The sequence below is a fragment of the Takifugu rubripes genome, chromosome 18 (assembly GCF_901000725.2).
Source record: "Takifugu rubripes chromosome 18, fTakRub1.2, whole genome shotgun sequence".
In the NCBI taxonomy this organism is placed as follows: domain Eukaryota; kingdom Metazoa; phylum Chordata; class Actinopteri; order Tetraodontiformes; family Tetraodontidae; genus Takifugu; species Takifugu rubripes.
This window is the reverse complement of record NC_042302.1, coordinates 9,470,989-9,481,433: the sequence shown is the minus strand read 5'-3', so window position 1 is coordinate 9,481,433 and position 10,445 is coordinate 9,470,989. Positions and strand designations below refer to the sequence as shown.

Genomic DNA, 10,445 nt, shown 5'->3' with positions numbered 1-10,445 from the left:
CCCTGCGTGACGGGGGGACCTGGGCCGCTGGCACATGCTAGTTTTGCTGCTGTGGGTCATGTTTTTCGGTGATTTCTGGGTGATTTTTTTTTTCTCCATCGCTTACTACGCCCACGCTTTCCATGGTGGTCACGAAGCTCCACATGGTGCCCAAGGCGGACGGCACTTGGCGGCCGTGTGGCGATTTTCGTCGTCTTAACATCACAGCCCCTGACCGTTACCCTGATTTTTCCATTCGCTTGGCAGGCACTACCGATTTCTCAAAGGTGGACTTGGTGCGCGGCTATCATCAGGTTCCGGTGGGTGCCGAGGATGTGCCCAAGACCGCTGCGATTACTCCGTTTGGGCTTTTTGAGTTCCTGTGCACGCCCTTTGGCCTGAAGGGGGCAGCACAGACCTTTCAGCGGTTGATGGACTCGGTATTGCGTGACCACACCTTCTGTGTTCGTCTATTTGGACGACATTTTGGTAACATGTCCATCGGCAGACGAGCACCTGACACACCTCGGGCAGGCACTAGGGTGGATCGGACCACCAGGTGGCCGGAGGTGGTCCCTCTTTCCTCCACGACACCGGCAGACGTCGTTCGAGCATTTCTTTCTGCGTGGGTCGTACGTTGCGGCTGTTCGAGTTGAAACGGAGCAACCCAGTAAAACCCTGCGTGAATCAACAAAAGACACAAACACAGGTAGCCTTGCAAGGGAGAGCGAGCAGCAGTTCACTCTGGAACACCCTCTGTCGCTCTGCTGCTGCTCTGCAAACCTCCTTCCTTTATTCACATCAGCTCATGACCCATGTGGAACCCATGTGGAACCCATGTGGAATCCATGTGGAATCCATGTGGAATCCTCCCAAGATGCTTTTAGGGTTTGAGATAACAACCTCACAGTAAATCTGCTGCTCTGGACAAGTGTACTAAATCAAGAGAGGTGAGAAACACTCTGTTTCTTCTTCATGCACTTAGGTGCTAAACATACAAATGCATTTAAATGATAACAATATAATTATTATTCTCACACGGCGACGTTACTTCCAACTGGGGACCTCAGTTTGTTTTGGAACTCGGGTCATCTCTGGCTAGGTCATTGGGCACTCAAGTTCACCGCACTACCGCGCGCCAGCCTCAGGCTAACGGGCTATGTGAAGGCGTCCACTGTTCACTCAAGGCTGCTTTGGTGCCGCGCTCTTGGAGGACAGCTGGTGGATCGTTGACTTTGGGTGTTGCTCGGTTTGCGTTCCTGAGGAGGATTTGGATGCTTCTCCTGCAGAATTGGTTTTGGAAAAACCGCTTACTGTTCCAGGGAAATTTTTGGCAGAAAGTGCTCCCCCTTGTAACTTTCCTGCCAGAAGTTCTTTTTCGGCTCGGCCCGCTCCGGCCCCCGCCCCCATGCTCGACTGTTTACCGCGATTGTTTGTACCGACGGAATTGACAACGGCCCGTTTTCGTACGATGGCCCGGGGCTCAAGGCGGGGGCGAAGAGTTTCCTGCTCGATTATGGGTGGTCGGTCAGAGCGGCTCACATTAGATAGACTGAAGCCTGCGCATTTGCTGGTTGGACAGGATGTGTTGCCGGCTCAGGCCCCCCGTGGGGCCGTCCTCTTTCTATGGTCCAGAATGTCTCATCTGATTGTGGTTCTAATTTACTGCCGGCTTTGTTCCTCCTGCCTACGGCTCCTTTGCCTTCCCAGAAGAGGGATGTCGCAGCCCTTGTGGCAGGCTGATTAAACCCCCTGTCATATGTAAAAGATTTATTTTTTCTCGTTTGGGGAGGGGGGGGGGGGGGGGGGGGGGGGGGGGCTGTGTGGCGGACACTTAGGGGCGTGTCTCACACCAGGTGACGTGTGGGGTGATGGGCGTGGTTAGTAATTGCACTGTTCCAGTCGTGTCTGGTTGCTGAATAAAGACGTCCGAACCATCTGCTCTGTCCCAGTCGTTGCTCGTCCTGCCACAATGTAATAATGTCGTTAATAAACGGGTTTACCGAAGGTTCTGATTGCTTACTTTTAATCGCTTCCTCCATCGCAAAGTTTCCACTTTCCCATAGAGTAAAAAGGGCTGTGGTCACTTTAATAGCCCGCGAATGTAAACATTAATTTTTTATAACTTTAAAAGCAATGTTAAAACAGACTGGCGTTGTTTCAAATGGCTCTAATGGTTGCGGTCATTCTTCTTCGCGGGTTTTGTGGTGGAGTACAACCCAACATAGAGCTCACTACGCCACCTAGTGTACTGGAGTATGTAACTTCAGCTTATCTCCGGTCGCTCTTGATTGGTACAATACCGCCACCTAGTGTACTGGAGTAACATTTGCTTTTCCCGCAACGATGGCAAGATAAGATAAATTAGGAGGAGACGGGAAAACAAAATAAAATAGAATAAATCTGTGACCTCATTCTATGTCGGGTCCCTGGATGTTTAATGGTGTGGGGTTGGACTTGTTTTGAAAGTCTACGTGAAGGCGGCTGATTTCGCACCAGCTGACAGGATCCACAATCACCTTCCTCTATTCCCGACTGTTCAGGGTCATTTGTGTCCTTGCTCCCCCCTGACCATGCTTTCAGGCCCTCTCAGGTGGGTCTCCATTCCCTTTCTCATGGAGCATAACTCTGTAATGACCTTTAACAGGTACCAACACGTACATTTATGAACTACTGCCTTCAAAAGCAATAAATGACAAAGTGAGCAGTGACTAAATGAAGACTGAACAAACATTTGACATTCTTCAATGAGTGTGAGCCAGAAAAACAAATAAAATCACATTTATTAATTTCAAATTGACAGCAATTACATTCCTATTATTCCATGTTAACTTGTTAATTTCTTAAACCTTCGAGTACACCAGGGATCCCCTCCTGATGCTGGTGAAGACTAGCAGCTTCTCTATAGTTAAATCACAATACATAAAATTCCAACCGTCATCAGGTGAAGCTCCAAATGACAAAAATGAACCCTAATGGCCAGTAGACACGAATAATCGTTTTTAGGAATGCTTTACATTAAATTTGCTTTTCATGCTACATTAGTCAGTATAAGGAATCGATCAGTGCATAAAAATAACAACCTCCTGCAACTACAACTGCTTCTAATCCCAAAGAAACAAGAAATGGATCTTTAGAAACTTACTAGGTGTAACTGGTACCTTGGAACCTATGTAAAAAAGCTTGTAACCCTAAAAAAGTCCAGGCCTCAGAATTCACAAGACCATCCCATAACAGTAATTATGTAGAAAAAAAATGAATTGTAACTTGTAGCTTTGAAACTGCTGTATTCCAACATTTACCAACATCAACAGATTATTTTGGAGAACAGGGCAACAATCTGCTGCTGTTAGGCTTCAGGAATCATTTGAAGATTACAAAACTACAAAGAACATTATATTAGACTCACGCTGAGGTTAGATAATGTCATCAATCCTCCCAAGTGGAAAGAGAGTATTTTAAGGCTTTAATTTGTTGTCCTGTCACCATCATCAGATTTTAAAGATTGTTAAATGCACTTGATTAATATGAAAGGATCCACATGTAACAAATTCTTCCGGATGTCTTCACCAAACCTTCTCAGATGCCTCTCCAACACATTGCTAACCTTCGAGAGGCTGGATTCAACCTGATCTCCTTGTGTTTATTGTTTAAGGACGGGCAGCTCCTTGGGCTTAAAGAAGGCCTGGGCCATCCCCATGCCAAAGATGTACACTTTGGCATCCACCAGGATTTTTTCTTTCTTCAGTAAATCTATGAGAACACAAAAGGGAACGCGTCAGCATGGTTGTCGTGAGGGCGCACGTGGCAACGAGACAGAGACTCGCCGTCGATTTTGGTCTGGAACTCGTCGAGAGGCAGAAGGACGACTTCAACAAACTCTGCAAAGGGACGATATGGATTGTGAGACGAGCTGCGAGGGCAGCTTCCAACATTTGTGACGTAAGGACCTCTTACCTCCATCGCCTGCAAAATAAGAGGACAAAGGAGATTATTTTAATGTGATCAAATACCATACACTGGATTTTAAATCCATTCTAATAAAAGACAATTTGCGGTGTGACTGGATGCAAGATGCAGAACAAGCAAAGTCACTCATGCAAGTCTTCATGTAGTTTAAAACTAATTCAATACAAAAGTATCAAAATGTTCCCAGTGGCTTCCTCCCTCCGAACCGTGGTCATTTCTACTCCAGATACTTCTACCAAGTTGCTTACCCAGCTGTTGTGTCGGGTTTATGTTCTCAGCCTCATCTCCGTTGATGTTGACCAAGACGATCTGGGTGGTGCAGTTAGACAGGCCGGGGTCCAGGCAGGTCACTGTCATCCACATAAAAAGGGCGTAAATCTCAGGGCGGAATTCCCAAACCCCTCCGGAACACAAGCTAAGAGACACACAGGGCGGACTCTACTGCAAGCAAAGATAAATAATGTACGCGATGATACCTGGGGTCACCCCGACCACTTCCCCCTTGAATCCGGTTTCTTCCTTGAGCTCCCTCAGAGCTGTAATCTCTGCACTTTCACCCTCATCAATCAAGCCTGAGTCCCAAACAGAGGATGTTTTTCAAAGGTCAGAAATTACACAAATGCGTAAGTCAAGGCTAAATATGATCGGAGGTGTTGGCAACTTATACATGACGAAGGTATTAGACCTGCAGGAAACTCCAGAGTGCAACATCCCAGAGGAGGGCGAAACTGCTTCACCATCACAACGCAGTCTTTGTGTAGCGTTCGCTTGAGCAGGGCGATGATTCCCACGCCTGAGGGGAGCAAGGCATCGCAGATTATACGGGATGAACACAGCCCCCGGACAGAACACAGGAGGAAAGCGACCATCACCATCCGCTTCTGTGTTAGCTTGTCTCGTGGTCCTCTTCGTGGTCTCCCAGATTCTGCACGGATGACGACAGAGTGAGACTTGAATCAGAAAATGCATCACGTCATCTCAGCATTAATTACCTGGTGGTCCCGGCAGGATCGATGTACGTCGTTTTCTCCAGCGTCACCCATTTCCCTGCTGCAATGACCTGCAGATAATCCCCCAGATGACCAGACGCAATATGCAGAATGCTGCTGTGCTCGGGTGCAAACTGCTCAGTTCAGACTAAAACTCAATAAAGTTGCAGCTCTGCAGAAGATACTGATTTACTCACGCTTACCTCAAAGCATTGACGAGGCCAAAAACACAAACTTAATGAAGCTGGTTTACGGAAAATAATATGTACCAACAGCACAAGTTAGCATTGTTCAAAGAAAAAGAATCCATCCCAACATGATGTGGCGTGACTGGACCCAAACGCTGACACGTTACAATAAACTAAATAATCAGCACCAACCTCTTCTTTCACTATATGTGGAGCATTGCTGGTTGTGGCCTCCTCTGTGTTCATTATCACTGTTAATGGAGCTGAAATTCAGAAAATTTATACCAAACGAATACAATTTAGCAGGAGTTGAGCAATGAGACTGAAGTCTGAATGAAGACTGACGACACATTTCGATCATGAGTTACTCCATTATTATACGTACGCTTTCCTGCCGTTTGTTTGATCGTAGCTGTAAAAATGCGTAAAAATATATATATATATATCTACAAGTACTACCTGCGACGTCGTCTGTATTTTAGATAAATTGAAACCGAGTTAACATGGACAAATTAAACTTAACTCACGTGAAATCACCGTGGCGCGTTCAATAGCAGTAAAGATGGTAAAAGATTTAAGAGGAGTCACACTTGCGTTATCTTCCGGCTCTGGGAAATGTCCCCAAAGAAAAACTGCTAATAATTAACCAATTTTTCATCACAATATTTACTTTAAATAAATAATTATGCTTGTGATGGAAAACAAAATCAAAGTTGCTTAAGTAAATGTTGATTTGCAATAGGCCTAATGTGAATATCTGCTTTTTCCACAAAGTGACTCATCTGTTAAATAAACCATCTATGATTATGCTCAGCGATTTTCCTTATACCACGCCCACCGGTGCGCTGGAAAATGTCATCCCCCGTGAAAATCAAGATTTATTGTAGAAATTAATTGTTTAAAGTTGACATCTGTGATAATGACGCAAATCAAAACAGTGGATATAAGTGACGATAAACACCAAATAATTGGGCTTTTATAAAGCCTAAATCCTTTACAAATATCACGATTCCGGAAGACATTTACTGACGGACTCTCCACAGGATATTGCAGCATGAAGAAGGAGCAAGTAGTCAATTGCCAGTTTTCGGTATGGTATCCGATATTCAAGAAACATACGATTAAAAGGTAATTGGGCTCAACTTTCCCTCACATTTTTGTTAATATTTCATTGCCTTATATATGACACATTTGCATTAAGCCAACGCTAATACTGGTTTTCAGATATAGGGTATAGCTACCACCTCTATTTTCTAGCCTCATTCCATCAGAAGATATTTAGATAAATCTCTTAACAGCCTCTTGCTCAGTTTGTCTTGAGTTGTGGCTGCTTTGTATTCTATATTCATGTAGTTACGTGTGTCAATATCATTATTTGTTCCAGCCTGATTCTTCCACTGCCTCAGAATGTAATAGACTATTTACTAGACGATGGGACGCTGGTAGTAGCTGGGAGGTGAGTCCACCCTGCACAAAGTGCTTTTTGGAAGAGTTGCTGTTCTTTGGTGAAACGTGGGACACCACTGTCACTGGATCATTGGTCGTTTTCTGTGCCTTTTTAATTAGTTGTTTCCTTTCAGTGATCACGACACGCAAACACATTCCAATAGTGATCTGAATGGTGATCTGAATGCAGAAGAAGATATTCAGGTAAACTTGGTCTTGATCCTTTTCCCTGTTTTGTTGCATCGCTTCATCACAGTTACAGCAGGAAATGCATCAAAGGAACAGCCAGCACCGTGTCGGTACCATGATTGTGACTTGGATTTAAATGACTTTTGATTATTTGCATCAAGATTTTATAATCTATGGCTAAAGGCAACCCTCGAGAGTTGGTTTTCATTTGTGTTTATTTAAAGTTGAAACTTTAGAATATGTGCATTGTTCATCACATTTATTTTACTTAATGTCAAAAGACAATTCTATAGTCTATTAAACTATAAGGTTGCACTTTAGAATAGTGTTGATAAAGAATAACCTGTCACAGTTAAAACTTTGTGGACTCGTATTCACCCTGTCTCGTCCAATGCTCCCCTCTAGTGGTCAGATGATGAAACAACCACCACTGTCACAGTAAGCGTCAACTTCCCAAATTTATGCTTCTCTGCTCCTTTGTGGGGCAACATTTCCCCCCCCTGTCTTTGAATATATCACCATCTACAAAGTTGGCCATCTTTCGATATCACTCTCTGTATCTGTCAGGCTCCAGAGTTCCCAGAATTCTCCTCTCATGTGTTGGAGGCAATAAATGCCCTGGGTGGGAGTGTCTTTCCCAAACTCAACTGGAGTGCTCCGCGGGTAAACACGACCCCATTTCACCCAGCACATTATTAATCAAAGAGGTGGCTTGTAAGTAAAAGGTGTTTGTTTGTTTGTGCCTTCAAGGATGCCAACTGGATCGCGCTGAACAGTTCTCTGCAGTGTCACAGCCTCAGCGACATTTTCCTGCTCTTCAAGAGCTCCGACTTCATCACCCACGACCTCACGCAGCCGTAAGCTTCGGACAGTTCTGGCCGCCGTTTCAATCTTTACTTATGTGTATAACGCTGGTTTCCTTGTGCAGGTTTCTCCTGTGCAGTGACCAGGACTCCCCAGACCCGGCCATCAACTATGAGGTATCTTTCTTCCGGTCCTCTGAAGCGCGCTGGGCTGTTGCTCACGTCGTAAAGACCCGTCTCCTCTCTCGTCTTCTGTCCTCAGCTGGTTTTGAGAAAGTGGAGCGAGCTGATTCCAGGAGGAGAGTTCCGCTGCTTTGTCAAAGAGAACAAGCTGATCGGTAATAAAAGAAATGGGAGAAGCCGCGTTTCCATCATCATCATCATCGTCGTCGTCGGTGGTGGTGGTGGCGGCTCTCTGCCTGTAACCAATCGTTCTGAGACCTTTTTAAATTACACAGTCCAGCGGCTCTGCAGACTTTATTGAAGGCTCCATGAGTAAATGGAGCCTCTGGTTGTTGGGCAGCACATTCTAGGTAATGGAAAGGATGGAGTTAGTTTGGGTCCTTAAATTCGTCCACTTGGGCCCAGAACACCTTCATCCATTCAATCATGGTTAATGTGCAGAAACAAATGAGATCAGTCCGAATTTTCGGTGACCACAACAGTGAATCCTCTCCTGTTATGCATATACGATGGTATCTGAGTCCATATTTTGCATTATCAGGGGTTGCTTTTTCTTCCCTGATGTGTAATTTGGGTTGTCAGACATCCTCGCAGACGCTGATCGGCTCCTGCTGAGTTCTCGTGGATGAACTCCCTCTCGATGTGAGAGGCCGGACCGGGCCGAGCGTGTCAGATAGGGAGGAAGCTGATAGAATTGTGATCCGAGCGTGCTCGGGCTGATCTCGTGCTCTGCGGGCTAATTTAGAAGCAATTATACCATTCAACTGGAGCTGCACTCACGGCGCCTCGCTCTGCTCCCAGCTGTCTCCCAGAGGGATTATACGCAGTATTACCAGCACATTCTGAAGCAGGAGGAGCAGATCTGCCAGGCAGTCGAGGCCTTCTTCAGCCAGCACATCCAGTACAACTTCCTGGATGAAGACTGTGAGCGTTTCCTTCTTTTGCTTCCTTTCCTCTGATTGATAGAAGCCCAGCATCTCTTTTTCAACCCTAATTTTGCCTTGCAGTTGTTTTCGACGTCTACAGAGACAGCCAGGTATTTACGCCGATGACGCCACACACACACACACACACACACACTGACGTCAGTCGCATGCTGACCCGGGTCCCTCGTCTCAGGGCAGGGTGTGGCTCATCGACCTGAACCCGTTTGGAGAGGTGACCGACTCGCTGCTGTTCAGCTGGGAGGAGCTGACGTCTGGAGACCTCACCCAGCAGCAGGTCGGCGAGCGCACGTGCACCCTGCTGTTTGAGCGCGCACGGAAGCTCTGACAGCTGTTGTCATGTGGTGCTTGTGAGCAGGAAGGTCCGGCGTTTCGCTACGCGACCAGCGAGGTGACGGTTCAGCCCAGCCCCTGCCTGAGCTACAGAATCCCCCGAGACTTTGTGGACCTCTCCACTGGAGAAGACGCCTACAAACTCATCGACTTCCTCAAACTGGTAATCTCTCTTCTACTGGAACGTGGACGTGCGTCCATATTGGCCGTCTTATTATGCAAACAGATTACTGAGCCACAACGTAGAGCAGGCACTTTATGGTCCCTTTGGTTGAGATAGTAATGATGAACAGCGTTAAAATCTGCTTAAGTTGGAAAACCAGACCAGACGTGTCCATATTTTAGCCCTGGAGCAGCTCCAGCACCTCCTGCAGCAGTCGTTGACACTATCAGAAAATTAAATCGCCATTTTCACACTTCGTTCATGTCAGGAGGAACTATTTTCCTCCCTCGATTGAATTCCTCTCGCTGTTCCGTCCTCTCCGCAGAAGAAAAGCCAACAGGAAGATTCTGAGGAGGAGGAGGAGGAGAGGGGGGGGGACGCCCCCCCGCAGTGACGCGGCTCGTCTGAAGCCTGGAGATTAGCTGCTGCTGGAGGCCGCGGCCCTCCACATAACAACCCTTGCATGAAGTGACTCTCGAACACCATCCGCTCCGTCTCCCTCCTCCCTCCTTCCCTCCCTTTCAGGCTCTTCATGGATGCTTCATCCTGGGGGGGGGGGGCGTCTCACAGCTGCATATCAGAACTCACGTGTGTGACGTCACCTCTGTTGTCCTCTAGGCGTTTTTTTTTTTACTTGTAACAAAAGTTTAGTGTTGACTTCCTCTATCAAATCTCTGCTTTTCTACTTCATTATAATAGTTAATGAACCTTTGCTGCAAATTGCGTCTCTTGGGTGAGTTGCTGGAGCTCTTTAATTACCAGCTAAGCCCTTCATCACTAAGCCCCCTTATTTATTTCTCTTTTTTCTGTTTGGCCCTCGTCGCTCCTTCATCTCTCCCTTCCAATTTCCCCTGAACGCTTTTGACAGGCTCATTTTTCCAAGCTGCCGGCGGCGCTCGGCGTTCCCCCGCTGACGCGCTGCTGTGGGCTGCGGTTCCGCCTCGGAAAAGAGGAAAAAAAACCCGATTAAACTTGTTGTCTGCGACTCGCCGCGTCCGTCTGGGCTCTGCCAACCAGCACATTAGAAATTGATTGTGCTTTTATGCAACCGCTCTCGTTAGGCCGGCAGCTAAATGAGCTGTGCAGCTACTCCTTTTTCTGTGTCTCCCCTTCGTTGGATTGATGGAGCAATTACAGAGAGACGGGAGGAGCTGCCGGGCAGAAATGAAGCCCCAGCCTGGGTTCACCTGTGCTTCCGCCCAAAACTCAACATTTGAATCATTTTGCTGCCTCTCGTCACTAAACTCTTAATGCCGCCG

General features: G+C 46.7%; 2 protein-coding genes across 4 annotated transcripts; one reads left to right on the top strand and one right to left on the bottom strand.

Moving 5' to 3' along the window:
• Positions 1–2,743: 2,743 nt before the first annotated feature.
• nudt5 (nudix (nucleoside diphosphate linked moiety X)-type motif 5) lies at positions 2,744–5,779 on the bottom strand. Of its 3 annotated transcripts, none has more exons than XM_029825591.1 (10): positions 5,653–5,779; positions 5,318–5,388; positions 4,941–5,008; positions 4,821–4,873; positions 4,634–4,741; positions 4,425–4,520; positions 4,197–4,298; positions 3,937–3,945; positions 3,807–3,860; positions 2,744–3,732 (listed from the first exon to the last, which is right to left on the bottom strand). In XM_029825591.1, the coding sequence occupies exons 2-10, from the start codon at positions 5,369–5,371 to the stop codon at positions 3,623–3,625; spliced, it is 654 nt and encodes a 217-aa protein (XP_029681451.1). In that variant the 5' UTR covers positions 5,372–5,388; positions 5,653–5,779; the 3' UTR covers positions 2,744–3,622. The 3 variants fall into 3 exon arrangements, with proteins under 3 accessions (XP_029681451.1, XP_029681452.1, XP_029681453.1); XM_029825592.1 differs by lacking the exon at positions 5,653–5,779 and adding an exon at positions 5,511–5,648; XM_029825593.1 differs by lacking the exon at positions 5,653–5,779 and adding an exon at positions 5,585–5,646.
• A 347-nt stretch (positions 5,780–6,126) lies between these two features.
• cdc123 (cell division cycle 123 homolog (S. cerevisiae)) lies at positions 6,127–10,171 on the top strand. Its single transcript, XM_029825590.1, has 13 exons — positions 6,127–6,253; positions 6,510–6,581; positions 6,706–6,775; positions 7,166–7,198; positions 7,328–7,423; positions 7,511–7,617; positions 7,689–7,740; positions 7,826–7,901; positions 8,548–8,670; positions 8,754–8,782; positions 8,866–8,967; positions 9,049–9,186; positions 9,512–10,171. The coding sequence occupies exons 1-13, from the start codon at positions 6,180–6,182 to the stop codon at positions 9,578–9,580; spliced, it is 1,041 nt and encodes a 346-aa protein (XP_029681450.1). The 5' UTR covers positions 6,127–6,179; the 3' UTR covers positions 9,581–10,171.
• Positions 10,172–10,445: the final 274 nt, after the last annotated feature.

Bases quoted from the DNA above. Each gene is read 5' to 3' on its own strand.
- cdc123 (XM_029825590.1), top strand. From the start codon at position 6,180: ATGAAGAAGGAGCAAGTAGTCAATTGCCAGTTTTCGGTATGGTATCCG. The intron at 6,254-6,509 runs GTAATTGGGCTC...TATTTGTTCCAG, and splicing joins AAGAAACATACGATTAAAAG to CCTGATTCTTCCACTGCCTC. The intron at 7,199-7,327 runs GTAAGCGTCAAC...TGTATCTGTCAG, and splicing joins AAACAACCACCACTGTCACA to GCTCCAGAGTTCCCAGAATT.
- nudt5 (XM_029825591.1), bottom strand. From the start codon at position 5,371: ATGAACACAGAGGAGGCCACAACCAGCAATGCTCCACATATAGTGAAA. The intron at 4,742-4,820 runs GTGATGGTCGCT...TGCTCCCCTCAG, and splicing joins AGCTAACACAGAAGCGGATG to GCGTGGGAATCATCGCCCTG. The intron at 3,733-3,806 runs GCGAGTCTCTGT...GTGTTCTCATAG, and splicing joins GTTCCAGACCAAAATCGACG to ATTTACTGAAGAAAGAAAAA.